This window comes from Solea solea, chromosome 9 (genome assembly GCF_958295425.1).
Source record: "Solea solea chromosome 9, fSolSol10.1, whole genome shotgun sequence".
Lineage (NCBI taxonomy): Eukaryota > Metazoa > Chordata > Actinopteri > Pleuronectiformes > Soleidae > Solea > Solea solea.
In genome coordinates, this window is record NC_081142.1 from 3525989 (window position 1) to 3542985 (window position 16997).

A 16997-nucleotide genomic window follows, 5' to 3' on the forward strand; every position below is an offset into this window, starting at 1 on the left:
TGTGGCTCTGCAGTGCTTATTTTAAAAGCAAGCAAGCAATGGCACACACCAAGCTAAAAGATAATCTTATGCTTACATTTCAAAATGCATATTTTCAGCAGCAATTACAAAAATTTATCAATGGACAATGCATAACCTCTGAAAAAAATACTGTATGAAAACACCCCTGCTACTTTGTTTCCAAGTACAAAACCTCTACCAATAAGTTGCTCCAGGGTAGCAAGAAGTCCTTTTCTTTTTTTTTTCTTAATTTTTTTTCCATCTTTGTTTTGTTTTTATTGGGTAAAACTCAGTCCTCACATTGAGTGTCATAGTTAATGACAGTCTTCTCCATCATTTGACTTTGCTGAAGGATCCAGGAACATGCAAGCCTCGTAGTGGAGGTGCTCAGGAGGCTCCAGTAGGCCTGAGGAACAGCAGCTGGGGCTTAGGCCAGGGCTGGGAAGGCCTCTGGGTCGTCCACATTGGGCACAGACACAGATGACTGCGAGGACAAAAGAACACAAGTGAAAGTTAAAAAAAAAAAAATGTCATTGATGATAGATGAAAATGGATGTAGTCTTCCAGTTGGGAGGGGGGAAAAAAACAAAATTTTGAGGCCTCAAGATTCACAATTTGACCAAAGCTCTGACACATTCTGCAACTAGAAATTCACAGATATCACCTGCAAACAGTCAACCACTGAATGATACTGCTAAAAACATTGGTGTCCACAAGAGAACGTATATTTTAAAAATGGCCACCATCCTTTGGGGGTTCCGCCTAGAAGGTAATTCCACTGGTTGCAAAAAAATCTATAGAAAAATTAGCCTAATCCCTACTTCATTTAAACATCATTTGATCACTAGTTTGGGTCTTTGTTAATAGCACATGATTTCGTCAGAAGAACACAGAAGATAAACGATGGCACATGAGTGGACACCAGTGTGATTGTCTGCTGGTGTAATCTAATAAGAGCCTGCTGATGTCCCTGAACTTCCGTCAGGAAAACATCAACATGGGATTAACCAATTTGATTCTGGAGGCTTCAAACAGAGTTTCAATTCTAATGGGAACATAATTTTAAAAACTGACATGTTCAATGAAAGAGCAGCAGGAAGTAGTGATTGAGATCACGTTGGAGTCACCCCTTAGTGGCTAGCTGCAATTTCTGTACTTCTAGAGCAGTGAGTTATCTACCTTGTCAGTCCTTGGTGCGCGGACCGGCCTGATGACTTCACCACGTCCGCGACCTCCCCTGCCACCACGTGGTCCTCCACGTCCGCGGCCTGGGCGGCCCAGCTCTCCAAAGTTGATCTCCAGCTGGGTCGTAATGTCATTGGCTGGTTTACGGAAGTGGTGCTCATCACCCTCTACCGGCTATCCAAACATAAACAAGGGATGAAAAGATTATTTTTTTGGTAAATTTACAGCTTTTGTTTTGTTTGAGCAACAGCAGTACGAGTGTTACCTTTGGCTCCTCAACCTCAGGGTCAATCAGAACTCCTTTCTTGGCCTGTGATGGAGGAATGCAAAACATTACAGACATTTAGTATACTTATCTAAAATCATATTACAAAAACAACAAATGACAACATTTACAAAAGAGGAAGGAAGCACTACATGATATATGCAAAATGACACTTGATTCTCAGTTATCAGTGCCTTCATTTTTCCCTTTTTCTGCAGGTGTCTGCAGAATTAACATCGAGCTGGGATTTTGTTTTTGAACAAATAAAGGGAAAAATAAAACTTTACCAAGGCCTGCAATCTAACAATTAAACTGGCTCATATGGATGAATTTAATAAACGTTTGCCTAATAACCTGCTCCATAATAAATATGCAGAACAGGTAAAACAAGAATAACACTATTCACATATGCTTGAAAATAAATTGTTAACACTGTTAGTTTTATTATTCATTTCTATAAAGAAAATTGCATCAGAGGAAGAGGTATAAAAATAAATAAATTATAGCTTTACACACATTTGTTAGGTGACAAAACACAGGGACCTTTATAGCAGCTCATTCAGACAATGATGGTGGTGTTACCACAAATATGTATGTCACTGACAGGAAACACCAAATTCAAAAACCTTTCGCACCAATCTCGCTGCAGGAAGACTGCCTGATGAACTCGCACGACACAAGTGAAGGGACTTTCCTTTCACTACAAGTGTTGCTTTCTCTTTGATGCTCATTGTTAAATGTTATTTCTACTGCTATGGAAGCAACACAATGTTGTGTCATTTAAGATAGAACCAATAACTGGTATTTAGTTTGACTGAGATTTTGACTCACCTCTACTTTGGACTTGTGCAGCACAAATCCTTTGTTCCAATCAGCTCCCTCATTTGCTTTACGGATGTTAAATTCAACCTTAGCTCGCTCCTTGTCCTGCACGGCCTTCCACTCATCCAGCGTCATCTCCTTGGGGCCTTCTTCCTTTACCTCCTCGGCCTCATTCTCCCTTCAACATACACACAGACACAGACTTGATTATTAACACGAGTGTCATTTAATTATTTAAAAAAAAAATACAAATTCAGTTTGAGTTACAGAGAGTAGGAAATATTGACGGCAAAGACTTGCCAGAATGTACTAGCTGACGTCTACCAATGCATTTCCTTTAATAGTGACAAGAACCTTCATTTATCATTAACTGTAGAAGGTACCAGGGCTTTAATTGGGGCAGAGGTGTTAACTTCACATGTAGTGTTTGTGCAGTATAAAAACAAGGTTCTGTGTTAAAACACGGGATATTTGGAATGCAGTTTGTAATAAAAAGAGTTTTACACCACCACAGCAAGACAGTAAAGCTGAAATAAACCAAAGTTGCTTAAGCCAGGTTTATATAAAATTGCTGCACAACATTTAATTGTCAAAAAGGCCAGTGAACCTATCAAAAGAGACAAGAATGTTTTAATTTTAGAGCTGCAATTAACAATTATTTTGATAATCGATTCATCTGTCGATTAGTTTCTCGATGAATCAATCAATCGGTGTTCGTCAAACCTGGAAATTATGATGTTATTCACTTTTAATGATTTCTTTGTTATCCAGAGCAAAGAAATGAAGAAAATACATTTAAGAAGCTCAAAATATCGGAAATCTTGTTTTAATCATGAAAAAAAGCTTTGAACTGATTAATCGATTAATAACCAATTCATTGTTTCAGCTCTATTTCATTTAACAGGTTGGAACATTAATGTAGAGATTGGGAATGCAGAACAAAATATGATGTCTGCAAAAAGAAAACTCTACGTACATGGCTGCAAAGAGTTGACTGACCCTTATGTTGTGTAACGGAGTATAAATCAGGATTTGGGGATAGGCAATAATTAGGCATTGGACACAATACAAACACGCTTTGAAGTTTTCTCTTTTAAACTGCACAATACGTTTAAAATCAGTTGAATATTTTAACCTTCAGTTTGATCTTGGATTATTGTTGTTGATAGACTAAGACTTCTTGACAAACTTCTTGCCATGATTCTGATGAACCGACTCCCCGTCTCCTGGCTACTTTTCACTCACAGCCATTCTACTCATATGTCCTTGAGGAAAATCTTGATATTTTCTGAAGTCAGGACAAGATAAAAGAACTTACTTGTTCTCAGAGTCAGCAGGTGGATGCTCTTCTCCTTCAGGGGTTTCTTCAGTGACGTTTGATTGGTCAAGCTCACTACAAAAAAAAGGCCACAATTTAGATGTCAAAGAAATGAAACGTTACGAATGATCAAAAAATTACTTGATCAGAACTACTGAGCTCAAAAATGGTATTAAAACCACATTTCTAAATGTATATTACTCAGGTTAAGTATTTAAGTGTTTCCTAAAAACACAAAATACTTATGTCAAGTGCAAAGCTAAATTACTTTGTTTATACTGTGAGTAAATCATGGGGCAACCAAAGATCTAAGTGATAGGTTTGTGCCGAGAAACAAAAAGCTCTTGACATTTTATTAAACAGTTTGCCTTGATGTTTGTGGTGCCAAGACAATTCAAGTTTAACCTAACCTAATCAAAAGATGTAAAGAAGTTCCCAACATTTACACATAGTTTAATATCCTAAGTTCTCATCAGTGTCATTTTCCATCTGTGGGCAACTTACTTAAGCTCATCCTTGACGGTTCCCCAGTTGTGAGATCCACTTCCACCACGCTTCTCCTCACCCTTCAGACTACTGAAACAACACTTGCTTTAGCCAGGATAATTTCTCTTTACTGCATTAAATCACAAGCAAATGCTGTTTAAGTTTTATTGAACCACTCTTTAAGAGCTGAAAAAGTACTTACGATCGGTCACTGCCACTGTGTCTGTCAAATTCACGCTTTCCTCGGGAATCGAAGCCGTCACCGCGACCCATACCACGTCCTCTGCCTCCACGGCCTCCTCTGCCGGCGCTGCTGCTGCCACCACGTCCTCTCATCGGCCTGTCACCAGTTGGCCTTAAGAGAGACAGACAAACAAACAAAATCTGTCAACTCTAAAGTAAATTTTGTTTCGTGCGCAGCAAAGACAACAACCAAGAATGAAAATTAATATTTCCACCATGACACTTTAAATGACAGGGTTACAGAAAAGTGACTAGCTTTTGACTTATGCTGCGTTCCATTTGTAGTCCGTACTTGGAATTTACAAGGTACCAGAACTCCGGATCAAGTAACCTAAATTGGGATTCCAAGATGGTTGCCAGCATACAAACGGTCCATGTGTAATGACTCTTCTGTCGTATTTGTTTCACAGTAAGTCAGCCATATGAATAGTATTGCCTACTTTTTAATCATAGACATGTTGCTTCACTGTGTGCCTAAAAGACCAGTTAGAGTGTTGTTATCAACTGGTATTTCTAAAAATGACTAGCCAAAGAATTGTTTCTGACTACACTGGTGATGTCACTCCCAGTTAGCCAGGGCTGAATGTTGTTTGAAGTTGGTCTAAATTTGTAAATTTTTTACTTTAAATCAATTATAAACTGATGACGGTAAGGATTCAGGTAAGTTTTTTGGTTATCCATTTCATGTATTTACTGTTTAATTAAAACATTATTTATATTTAAAATATACAAGTACAAACACCACATGAAGATTAAAGAAACAGACCATAAGCCTTGAGGTGGGAGTATCCTATATCTGCCATCAGCTGTTTCTGCAATTTCTAAAGATCAGCAGTGGCCATAGAAAAACTCATATCAGCAGAACAGTAGTTCGGGCAATATGGACATAGTAAACCTTATCAGTGCAAACCACACACAAACAGTTGATGTCCCTACCCACTTTTCACCTCATGGGTAAAACAACAAAACACAGGGTAAAAATAGTTGTAGTCATGGACTGCAGTTAATAGTTGATTAAATGCCTGCTAATTAAAAAATTAGACTCACTTTTCCACTGAGAATTCACCACCCTCAGGTTTCTCTGCAGCATCACCAGCAGGCCTCTCAAAGCGACGAGGGGGCCGCCTGTCCACTGGTCGTCTGTCTGTAGGGGGGCGGCCTTCTCCCTGGCCGCCCTGGGGTCTGGGGCCTGGGCCTGGGCCTTCACCTTCTGGCTTGCGACCCATTCTCCTCATACCAGCACCTAGGATTGACCACAACAGCAGCATTAGGATACCTATAGGACTAATTGAGTTGTACCCTCTGCTGGCCAACAGACTTAAGGAAGAGAGAGGTGGGGGTGGGGTGCCTTGCCATTGTTCTATTTAAATGGAGCAAAAAAATTGAAATTAATGAGCAGAATAGAATTCCTTTATTAAATATTGTACAACTGTGTTTTCCAAAAATCTACAATTTTGTGAATGTAACTTTGTGTAGCAGTGACTTTTTTTTTACATGAGGGGTTTAATCATTCAAAACACAGCTGATTGACATAACATGTTAAACATATTTGAAATGGGTCAAAAACTCTGACAGAGAGCTGATCAGCTGAATCAGCCAGTTACTGAATAGAGTTAACACCTCTGTAGCCTTTAACCCTCTGTGGCACATGGTTGCCTGTGAATGACTAAGTCCCGCCCCCTGTGTAGATCACCAGCTACCAAAATAGACACTGTCCAGAGCATAGCAGCAGCTGGGTGCACCATAGTCTGTGCACCTGTCTCATCTCCTCTTCAGCAAACAGATATGAACCCACTTGGCAGTCCGTCATAATGAGAATGGCCAACTAACAGCATGAGAGTAGGTTTTCATCTTGGTCATTTCCCAACACTGCTCCACGTTGTAAATCAAAGTTGGTAAACACAATCTAACATAACAAAACAAAACTCCATGTTTGTAGGGAACGTGACAAGAAATTGGAATATAAAACATGTTTCCATGAAAATCACTCATTAAAGTTGATGGTGAATTTCCATTGTTGGAACAATCGTGAATAGAGAAAACGATTACCATTTCATGGAAATTGCTTGAAAAATGATGTCTCGCTTGCCAAAATACAGTCCTAGTGATTTATTTCGAAGCTCTACAAGGAGTTGCCATGAGCGGGATTCAGTACCACATGACCACTAGTGAGCCACGTGCGGCTATCTTAATCGGGTCAAAACATGGACACCAGCCCCTACAACCAAGTTTTGGAATTGTTTAATTGGCTCTTGTTTGTTTGCTGCACAAAATCCCATACTGCAGAGCATCCGAGTGTTCACCCAGAGTACATTGTTTCTACACTGTGGATCAGTTATGTCTTTGAATTTTTACTTGAGCGCTTAAAGAGTTGTTTTCCTTAAACATTGTGCCCATTGATAATCTGTAAGCAACAATCAATGAGTTATAACTCAAACAACCATCATATTTTAAAAGGAAATCAAATATTTGTCAAAATCCATATTTTAGCCCATATCACCCAAGCCAAGTTTTTGAAACATTTACTGACAACTTAAATGTTATTTATAACATAACATCAAATTAATTTGTAGATTGTTTAACAAACTAAATAACTTGTTTCAAATTGAAGTAACCACTACAATTTGTATCGTTTGACACCACTAATGTTTGATGTAATAATCTTTCACCCATTTCCTCTATATCTACAAAGATGCAGAAATTGAGCACAAACACAAAAAGATTTCCTGACAAAACGACATGGTGGTTGATTATGTAGTTGGAACAGACATTTTAAATAACATTTCATTAATTTGTAACTGGCATTACTGTCGGGGAGCAACTCCATATTGACCCATATCTAAACGTTACCAGTCATTCTACACTGATACTAATGTTTTAAAAATAAATGTTAGGATAAACGAGCAGGTAAAAGCGTGGTCAGTGAGCCAATGGGAAGTGGCTGTTTGGAGGCTGCGCTTTAACACGCCCCACACGGTGAGCAACCACGAGGTTTTCCTCCCAGTGTCCGTGTCAAATTCGGCGGCTCATCCACCACCAGTACAATAACGTTGTGATATTACCATGGGGGGAAAAACACATCGTGTATATATACATTGTGAAAGCATACATTGTGAAATAAAAAAAAAGCAAAAACGTTATAAATCCAAAATTAACATGAGTATTGCAAGCTATCGGCTTAATTTGAACAAAGTCGTCAACAAGTGACCTCGTTGAAAGAAACGACATCATTGTAGAGAGGGAAAAAGTGCACATGTTGTAGCCACTTTTCTCTGGTTAACCAGGCTTTCGAGTTCCACCTGCTCAACAAGGCCGGTGAACGAGACGAGCCAAAACAAGTTCGCTTGCAAACTGTCAATGACTCGCTAAAAAGCCGCGGAGCTGCCGCCGTAACACGCATTTTAAAAATAAATGGCATCGTTTGCAGACATGACAGCACACTGTGACAAATAAAACCAACCACGCGGACCTCATGTCACGGGGGCTTATGAACCAATGCTAACTAGCGAGCAAGCGACCTAGCATGATAGCTAAAACCCCATCCACTGTAGCTTAACCTGAACCTAAAACGCAGAAATGTGTGCTTTTTTACCCTCTTTCTTGAGTGGCACTGGCGCTTGTGTCTCTTCCTTCTTGTCGGTTAGCGGGACCTTTCGGTCTTTCTGGGACTCCTTCTTCGGGTGTTTGGCAGCCTGTGCTGCGGTCTTGGCGGCACCAGGAGCAGCAGCCTCCTTCTTCTTCTTCACTTCAGCAAGCTTCATCAGTTCGAACGGATCCGACTCATCGTCTAATAAATGGTCGAACCGATTGGCTATGGCACAGCCAAAACCTTCTTGCATTTGTCCGGGCATGATGGCGCCCCTTCAGCAGGATTCTCCTCCGATTCTACGAGGCTTGGTGCGAACACTTCGCTAGGTGAAGCCACAAGATGGCTGGGAAAAGGACCTTCTTCTCTTCCGGCGCGATAGTCATCCGGGACCTCGCGGTTGGCGCGGATGGGGCGTGTAGTTTTTTAGAGAATGAGCCGTTGACGCAGATACAGACAGGGTTGCCAGGTCTGCCAGGTCTGCGGAAAGCTATTCTTTTGTCTGCATATGTATACATCAGATATCCACTATAAAAATGATTCCCATTCAGAATTGTCATTTCAGATATCCACATCCTCCAAAAACATGTCACCTCTACATTCACATGTATGAAGTATGTCATTACAGTGTTTTCTAATTCAGTTTTGATATAATCAACTAAATTATGACAATCCATGCTTCCTGTTAGAGATATGTGCAATTTAATTCTGGTCATAGTTCCAGGGGAATTGAAAATATCTTGGACTTGGAATAAATGGAATTATGACTAGTCAGAAATTAAAGTATGGGCATCTCAAATAGAAATGTTCTTGTGTATTCTAAATTACATACACAGAAACAACCGTGCATTTACATAAAAGTTGTTTTGGAGTGTTCCGGAATAATGCATTGACGTAAGGATTCACATTAATCTATGGAAAATGGATGTTATCTTTTATTATGAGAAAATGATCATCTATAATCTTCTGAGATCTCCTAATTTTGTATTGGTTTTACATTCATTATTTGATCTTTTAAAAATAATGTCTTGGATAAGACTGAATAAAGTAAATAATAAGAAAAAATACACTTCAAAGTAGCCCATTTCCGTGGAAAAACGGCGGACCTGGCAACCCTGCAGATACAGACAAAGCCAACAGAGCCTACACTACCCACAATGCAGTTCTCCCAACTGTTGCTATCCTCTGTGGGAGTTTATGAGACACACTTGTGTTCTTCATGGGGAGTCCCATGAAGAAGAACTCCCCAGAGCTTCCAACATGCCTCTATCACTCTGTGTTAGCTCTAAATATAATTTATGTTTTTACAACTTTGCCTTTTTCCCTATTCTCATTTCTCGGAGTGTTTTTATTGTGCTAAAAAAAAACAAATATAGCTGATGAATTGAACACATTTTGAACACAAAATGTGCATTGACCTGAAATAAAGTTGTTGTTTTTTTGAAAATAAATATTAACTGCTAAAATACGAGGCAAACATTAGGTGCATGCTAACTGTTTGTATTAAAGTAAATAAACAGTAAGTCACTAATGCATGCATGTTTATTGTCATTGTGGCTCAGAACAAGCATTCATGTGACACTGAGCCACAGGCCTTTTTAACCCTGCATTTAGCACTAGTGTAAACATTTCACACTTGAGTCAGCCCCTGGAGTAGAAACCTGATATACAGCAAATATGCATTTATTGTATGCACAGACAGTGTGTTAGTAGTAGTAGTAGTGTTAGTTACATGGCTCCATAATAGTGGCTAAAGCCCAGTCACAGATATTTAAAATAATGTCTGGTTCCCAAAGCCAATGCTTGCATTTTCCCTTAAATTCCAATGTTTTTTCTATATTTTTACACACTTAAAAACACAATACAATATTTAACAAGAGTAATATTGAGGGTAGAACAAATAAACCTTTTGGACCAATATGTTTCATTATTCTTCCATCCATTTTCTACCACGTTATCCTCCACATGATAAAGTCACTATAACTTATGACCACCAGTCCATTGCAGGGCCAGCATATAGAGAATAATCCTAAATTGAATCCTAGATTTTGCATGTTTTTGTACTGGGGGAGGAAGCCAGAGTACCTGGACCGAGGGCCTCTTTGTGTGACCATCTTGCCGTTAGACCATCTTGCCGTTAGGCAATTAATTAATTGCCAAAGTACAACAAAGTAAAGGCATACTTTGATGTGGACATTTAGTGTCAGTGTCCTTTCTTGCACCATTCAAATACTGAATTCAATTTATGGGACTGGTGGGTGGGGTCACACAGCGGTGTAGTGGTTAGCACTTTTGCATTGCATCTGCATGGAGTTTGCATGTTCTCCCAGTGTGTGTGTGTGTGCATGGGCTTTCTTCATGTGCTCCAGTTAACTGAACACTCTCAATGGCCCGAAAAATGTGAGAGTGATAGGTTGTGAGGGCTCTGCGATGGACTATTGACATATCCAGGGTGTACCCCACCTCTCACCCTGTGTCAGTGACCGGCGACTATAGATGAAAGGATGGATAGACTGTTGGGTGCTGGCGTTTCGTTTAACCATGAATTATAGACACTCTACAGAATAATGTAGCATCAATATATTAAAAATAAACAAAACATCATTATACAAAATCACTCCTTCTATTTATCACATACAATATCTGTGGAATGGTTTGCTTGACTGCTTCAAACTTGCCAAGTGTCTTCAGTGCCAACTTTGATGTTATTTGGATAAGAAAATGCAAGTGAACAGTCATGGATACTGCACTTGCATATATGTATAGGCATATATACAAACAGTATATACATATCTATGTATATATACAGTACATATATACATATATATATATATACACATGTAGAGAAAGAAACTACAAGATAGAGATATTTAATCAAAGTTGGTGGAGGTTTGTGCTAAGTTGTTTTGTTTTCTAAACAATTCTGATCATAAACAGGAAAAGCTGTGCACTTTTGCACTGAAACCTACACCAAATACCAAAATCCAAATTTCTGCACTCAGGTGATGAACTACATTTTTTATAAACAAAAATAATTCTCTCTAGTCTTTAGTTCCTGTATTACCGGAAAGAGACTCAGAGCTTGAATGTCTCATTGATCATTGATGATATTTTTGGCATTGTTTGTGCTGGTTTTTGTCCTTAAAGTCAAACCCTGCAGCTGATGACCTTGTTTTAGGAAACTCTGCCCCAATGAGTGATTGTTGGGAGGGAAACTGGCCGCAGGCATTTCAAACCAGTTTAGGTTACATTCCCTCACTATCAGTGTAATCTGTGTTTGTGAGATACACATGTACAGTTTCATTCATTTGTTTATTTTTACACTCAGCGAATGTCTTGTATTTTGAGTTGGAACACTTTGTTTTGTTGCAATGCACCATTCCTTAAAACCAATAATCTGTTAATCTAAATTCTGCCCAGAATAGTTTCAATTTACAGTCCACAAAGCCTCAGTTGATCTTATTCTCTGTGTCTGATGGTTTGAAAATGTCTGTTCCTTTGTTTCCAGCTTCAACACTGAACCTTTCAGCGGTTCCTCCGTGGCTTTATTACATTAGCACACTGGAGACAGCAGTAATTCATGGAAACCATGTGATTATAATTACATATCAAAAACCTAACCAACCTTCTTGAAAGAAGTGAATTCATAAATCCTGATTTGTAAAAAAAAAAAAAAAAAACCAGTGGATTGCAAAAAAAAACAAGTTTTATTCTGTACATTCTCTAATCCCTTTTGGATTAGAATGTAGATACAGACTGTAACATCTACTGTATATGAATGTACTGGATAATCTGCTATATTCATTTATTTTTCTTCTTTGTCAGTTTATTGTTTGTATATGTATTTGTACATGTACATTCATTATAAATGACTAACATCAATATTGCAATGCTCATGCTATGAATATGAACACAATACATGTAGTATTATGGGAACTCTGGTACCCTTGCACTGTTTATTCAAAAGATTATTAAGGAGTTTAAGTGCTTTCGTTCTGTTTGTGCAGATGTCTGTCTTTTATAATAACACATTTCTTTTTTAACCTACATTTGGCATTGAGCAGTTTTCCCCCACATCTGTTCCACTGGTCATAAAAATAAAAGTTGAATGTATTTTTGATTCTTGGTTATTATTGGTTGAATCGGTTCTGATTTGGTCCAACCCACACAGATGATGCAGCTGCACTGAGCACAACGTCCTCATCTCTGTCTCTCTCTGTTACTGATCTTCATCTGCGCGCATCTTAACATGACATCACCAGTCAACAAAGCCATGATGGAGTCCTACGCGCTCATGGTTTTAGTCATGGGCACGTTTTTCATCTATTTTTGCGGCATGGTTTGGGCTTTTTGCAACCCGAAACTGAGCGGAGCAGAGGAGGAGAGCGCAACCGGGAGACAAGCAGCGGCACACGGGGACTACAGCTGCGCCTCAAACCCCGCTGAGCGCAATCCCAGGTGCGTTTGTGCGCATGTGGCACCGTCGTACACAACAGAGGAGATCGCGCCGTTCACACAGACGACTTATGTCAACTTCTGCGATGACACTAACAGTCTGCAGTCACAGTGCAACGCTCTCTGTCGAGAGGATCATGGACTTTACACTCAGAGTGGATTTAGTTCCTCCTGCGCAGCACTGACTGAAAAAGGCGTGATATAGTCCTGTGAATATTCAACTCTTCTTCATCATCACAACAAACTGTTTATTTTGTGCCTGATACAAATGTAAACAGAAAACCAGCTACATGTTGATGAAGTCACTGTACATTATTACAACTCATCAATTATTATACACTTCTCATAAAGTGGCAGAAGTAGCACCTGTTGTGTTCTTCTGCTGCTTCATAGTTGAATGTGCAGTGCATTCAGAGATGCTCTTCACTTGTAAGAAGTGGTTCTTTGAGTTACTGGGGCCTCTGTAACTGCTGCTCACCGGACAGTTTCTCTTTTCTCTGTAAAGTTTGTGGCATAGTCCAAAATGTTGCGTCCAAAGTTACTTAAATCACCTCGCCTTTCCGCTCTGACGCTCATTTTGAACTTCACCTGGGCATCGTAAATGTCTGATTAAACATTTTAACAAGCAATTGAACAGGTGTACCTAATAAAGTGGGCAGCGAGTCTAAGGTCTGACAGCCTGACAGTGTACATTTTGCTTCCAAGAAACAGAAGAATAACATTCTCCATCACAGAGCTTGTGTGTTGTGTCCGTCGAGCCCCTGCAGGATAATAAAGAAGAACACGTCTGGGATTATTTTAGTTTTTTTAGTTTCTTCTTTACTTCACTTTCCAGTTGCAGTAGATTCTCATACAAAGACTCTGACGTTTCCAAATCAATATCCATCTGCAAAAGCGGAACAGAAGACTCAGAACTCAACTCTTTTACAAGACAACTTGGAAGAGTCATCCATGCCATATACTGTACCTTGCGTGGTTGTGTGTAGTTGTTGCCTAGCCCAGACGTTAAACTGTGGTACTTGACGTGTGGGTTCAGTGATTCAGGATTTTGTTCAAACAGCCAGAACTACAAGAAAGAGATAAGCATGTCTGATTATTTTTCTGTTAAAACCATGTATGGAATTAGTCTTTTTTGTTTGTTGGTAGAACATACCAGGGCTTCAGCTCCGTTATAAGGTGTCAGGGTGAATGTATTGGTGAACAGTCTTATCTGTGATCATTACACAGGGATACAATCAGATATAAAGGTGACTGATAACATGTATGCAATCAAAGACTAAGTGGAAGAGCAGACACTGTGTGACAGCTGCACTCACAAGCCAGAAGAGAGGCATTAGCAGGGTCCAGAGGAATGCTGGGAAGGAGGGAAGGATGCTGTAGGTCAGGCTGGTCATCACAAAACCCGGACAAATCACAGACGAGTACAAACCCTAAACAGCAAAGTGGAAGTTTAAAAAGCATCACAGAGGCCGGTCTGTGTGATACTGATACACAGCACATTCGACGTGTGTGAGAGGTGACCTGTTGGTTGTAGTGTGTGTTGAGAGCCAGGCTGAGCAGGTCCGAGGCGTATTTGGAGGAGCTGTAGGGCTGGATGCCCCTCAGGTGCTGAATGTCTTCCAGGTTAAAAGCTGAGCGGTGAGCGTTACTAGAGGAGGTCCAGATCACGTGTGAAGTCCGATCTGCGTGACACAGAACCGGCTCCAGTTCCCTGATCTGGGGAAAAAAGGACAATTAGAATCATTTTTGATGATGATTTTAAAAATAAAATCTCTTTCTAACCCGTTATTGCTACGAGCTTGATTAACAAAAACATATAAATGTAGCAGTTGCCAATTTACCTCTCAAAGCATTAGAAGTTCCTGTTAATCAGTGTCATCTGCAAACCAAGGCTCAAGTTTGTGGTTCATTTTTGCCCACACTACACAGCTAAAAAACACTTTATTTCAACACTTGACCTGGTTGTATTTGTTGTTATTATTAGCGGGAGCATGTTGTACCACTGTCTCATTCAGTTTAGATTTAAATGTCTGACTGACTGACATTGATTTTGTAAATCAATCAATGGGGGTCTCGTGTAGGGCTGTACGATTTTGAGTAAATATCCAATTACAATTATTTTGACAGGAATTGCGATATCAGAGGGAATGGTAATTTTTACATCATTATTCTCATTTTCATTCAAAAACATGTTTAAAATGATTACTGTGTGATATTTGTGCAGATCTGTGAGATCTCTTCAGTCTGTAGAATACGATGTGTATAGATCAAGACGATAATAAATCTAAAATGATATTTTGACACACACTTTGGCTTTAACAAAAGTATTTTTGTTTGTTCAGCCCTAAAGACTTGTGGGTTGTTGACTCAAGAAATGTGTAATCCGGTTTAAATTCAAGCAGGAAAAGAAAATCGCAATCATCGATTTGATATAGAATCAAAGAATAGTAATTGCAAGTAATTGCAATAAATCAGAATTGGTACCCAAGTATTGATGCAATCAAATCATAACAAAAGAATATCTCCCATCCTGTGCTTCCTTTAAATTCAAGATTTAGCATCACAATATAAAATGTTTGAATTTGCCCTGTGGTGATAGGATGTGGTGACCTGTTGATTTGAATAAAGAGAAGTTCATCCCTCCTTGTTCTTCTTTACTCATGTATATTGTAACATAGTGTCCATTTTAACTGACCTATTATAATGTAGCCTGTACGTGGAGACAGCAATGATTCTGCATCTGTTTCTACAGTAGATGCAATAACATTTATTTCACGTTACTACCTAAATAAAACTGACATCTTTGCTCAACAGTACTTGAAACGTCTGTGTAACAATGTGTGACTACAACAGCATATAAAATTATTTTAGACGTGTAAACAGGAGCTTTAGGAAGGTTTTTGCTCTGACGGTAACTGAAATATCCAATATCACCTGCAAATGCATGGTAAGCAGAGAAGTGTCTGCAGTGACCTTATAGCAAGAACAGTGTGCACCTTTCATTTTTAATGACAGACAGATCCAGTATCGTCCATGTTCGACCCACAAAGGGAAACAGCTGACACAAGAAAAGAAAATACCAGATTATCTGGTTGTCAAAGTAGCAGTGACTCACGAGTAGGAAGTGACCAAAGAGGTTGGTGGCAAAGACTTCTTGCAGGCCGTCGGAGGTGACCCCATCTGTCTGTGTCAGAATCCCCTCGCCAGTGGCAAACATGGTGATGACATTGCTGGAATAAAATACCTAACTCAAGGTCTATTCATAATTTAACCACATAGAGATTAATATCTCTTGTACATGTGAGGCCTGAACAAAGACAGGGTCAATTAGAAGCATCACATTGACCCACAATGTGACAGTGGCAGGGGTGACAGTGGCTGATAGAGCAAGTCTTTTAACTGGAAGGTTGAGGGTTCGATCCCTGGCTCCACGAGTCTACCTGTGTCCCTTGGGCAAGACACTTAAAACCCAAATCACTGCAAACAGGTGTGATGGAAAAAGTGCTGCACTTAGATGTGCTGTGTGAATGTGTGAGTGAATGGCAAAACAGTAGTGTAAGGCCCGCGGACCCAACGCGCAGGCTGTTGCACACGGTGCAACCCTATGGTGAGGTGAGGCACTACAGGACCTTGACGCACGAGTATACCAATGATCCGTGATATGCGACGTGCAATGTGACGAGCACTTTGGTGTGCACGGCATGTGCGTGGAAGTATACCAGGGCCTTAAAGCCGCTTTGAGTGGTCATCAAGACTAAAAAAGTGCTTTATAAATACAGAACATTTACCTTCTTAATTAAATCTTAAACTTTAGAAGGATGACAGTTTTGAGGAAAGCAGCACAATAAATATTGTAAACTATTGACATGTGCAAAATCAAAACAAAATTTAAAGTAAAAGTAAGTAAGATTAGGCTCTTCATCAAAAATAAACAACATACCTGGAGAAGAGGCCTTTAAAAAATGCTTTCACGTCAAACCGTGGGTTTGGCATAATCCCTGCGTTCAGGTAAAGGTAATCCAACTGGTTATACCTGCGGATGACAAGCAGAGGCACAGATAATTCTTTTTAATAGTAATGAAACCTTTTTAATTATTTGGGCATGTGAGAGTGTGTTTGACTGTCATATCACAATGAGGTCATCCTCCCACCTGAGTCTGACCTCCCGTGCAGCACTGATGACAGAGGAGATGCTGCTGGTGTCCATCTGCAGCAATGCCACCTGAGCCGCGGGGTGAGAGGTGAGGAGGGCAGATCGTGCAGCCTGACCTCGACGCATGTTTCTGCAAGCCAGACAGAGCTGCAGGCCCTCTGTGTCCTGGCAGAGGAGACGCTCACAAAGTGCCAGACCAATGCCACTTCAGAGAAACACAAAATGCATGTGTTACTGTTACTATCACTACAGGATCTCCCAAAAACATTAATAATTAGATTAAGCTACAATGAACCAATAATTAATAAAACCATCATTACCTATTCGCTCCTGTCACCAAAACCACCTTATTCATGTTTTCAGGTCCAAACTGGAAACAACAACAACAACAAAAACAGAAAGAAAACAATAATTTCAAAGTCAAAACTTCTTTCAGTGTAACAGGTTCTGTGCCAGGGCCGTGGCTATTCTTCACTCTTCACTC

General features: G+C 39.7%; 2 protein-coding genes across 5 annotated transcripts; both read right to left on the minus strand.

Annotated features, from left to right (window-relative positions):
- Positions 1-230: 230 nt before the first annotated feature.
- serbp1a (SERPINE1 mRNA binding protein 1a) lies at positions 231-8278 on the minus strand. Of its 4 annotated transcripts, none has more exons than XM_058638882.1 (9): positions 7912-8278; positions 5367-5562; positions 4279-4431; positions 4095-4163; positions 3591-3665; positions 2282-2453; positions 1451-1495; positions 1180-1359; positions 231-484 (listed from the first exon to the last, which is right to left on the minus strand). In XM_058638882.1, exons 1-9 carry the CDS (start codon positions 8168-8170, stop codon positions 428-430), a joined length of 1206 nt encoding a protein of 401 aa, XP_058494865.1. In that variant the 5' UTR covers positions 8171-8278; the 3' UTR covers positions 231-427. The 4 variants fall into 4 exon arrangements, with proteins under 4 accessions (XP_058494865.1, XP_058494866.1, XP_058494863.1 ...); XM_058638883.1 differs by having other exon boundaries at positions 2282-2450; positions 7912-8277; XM_058638880.1 differs by having other exon boundaries at positions 2282-2450; positions 4095-4166; positions 7912-8277.
- A 3346-nt stretch (positions 8279-11624) lies between these two features.
- hsd17b7 (hydroxysteroid (17-beta) dehydrogenase 7) lies at positions 11625-16949 on the minus strand. Its single transcript, XM_058638726.1, has 9 exons — positions 16834-16949; positions 16512-16718; positions 16301-16393; positions 15476-15590; positions 13882-14076; positions 13677-13790; positions 13514-13570; positions 13328-13426; positions 11625-13246 (listed from the first exon to the last, which is right to left on the minus strand). The coding sequence occupies exons 1-9, from the start codon at positions 16866-16868 to the stop codon at positions 13154-13156; spliced, it is 1008 nt and encodes a 335-aa protein (XP_058494709.1). The 5' UTR covers positions 16869-16949; the 3' UTR covers positions 11625-13153.
- Between the last annotated feature and the right edge of the window lie 48 nt (positions 16950-16997).

Excerpts from the sequence above, each read along its gene's own strand:
- serbp1a (XM_058638879.1), bottom strand. The coding sequence starts at position 8,170 with ATGCCCGGACAAATGCAAGAAGGTTTTGGCTGTGCCATAGCCAATCGG. Across the intron at positions 3,666-4,094 it reads ACCGTCAAGGATGAGCTTAA|TGAGCTTGACCAATCAAACG; the intron begins GTAAGTTGCCCA and ends TTTTTTTTGTAG. Across the intron at positions 1,360-1,450 it reads CTGAGGTTGAGGAGCCAAAG|CCGGTAGAGGGTGATGAGCA; the intron begins GTAACACTCGTA and ends ATGTTTGGATAG.
- hsd17b7 (XM_058638726.1), bottom strand. The coding sequence starts at position 16,868 with ATGAATAAGGTGGTTTTGGTGACAGGAGCGAATAG. Across the intron at positions 14,077-15,475 it reads TCTTTGGTCACTTCCTACTC|ATCAGGGAACTGGAGCCGGT; the intron begins GTGAGTCACTGC and ends TTTTTTCCCCAG. Across the intron at positions 13,427-13,513 it reads ATAACGGAGCTGAAGCCCTG|TTCTGGCTGTTTGAACAAAA; the intron begins GTATGTTCTACC and ends TCTTTCTTGTAG.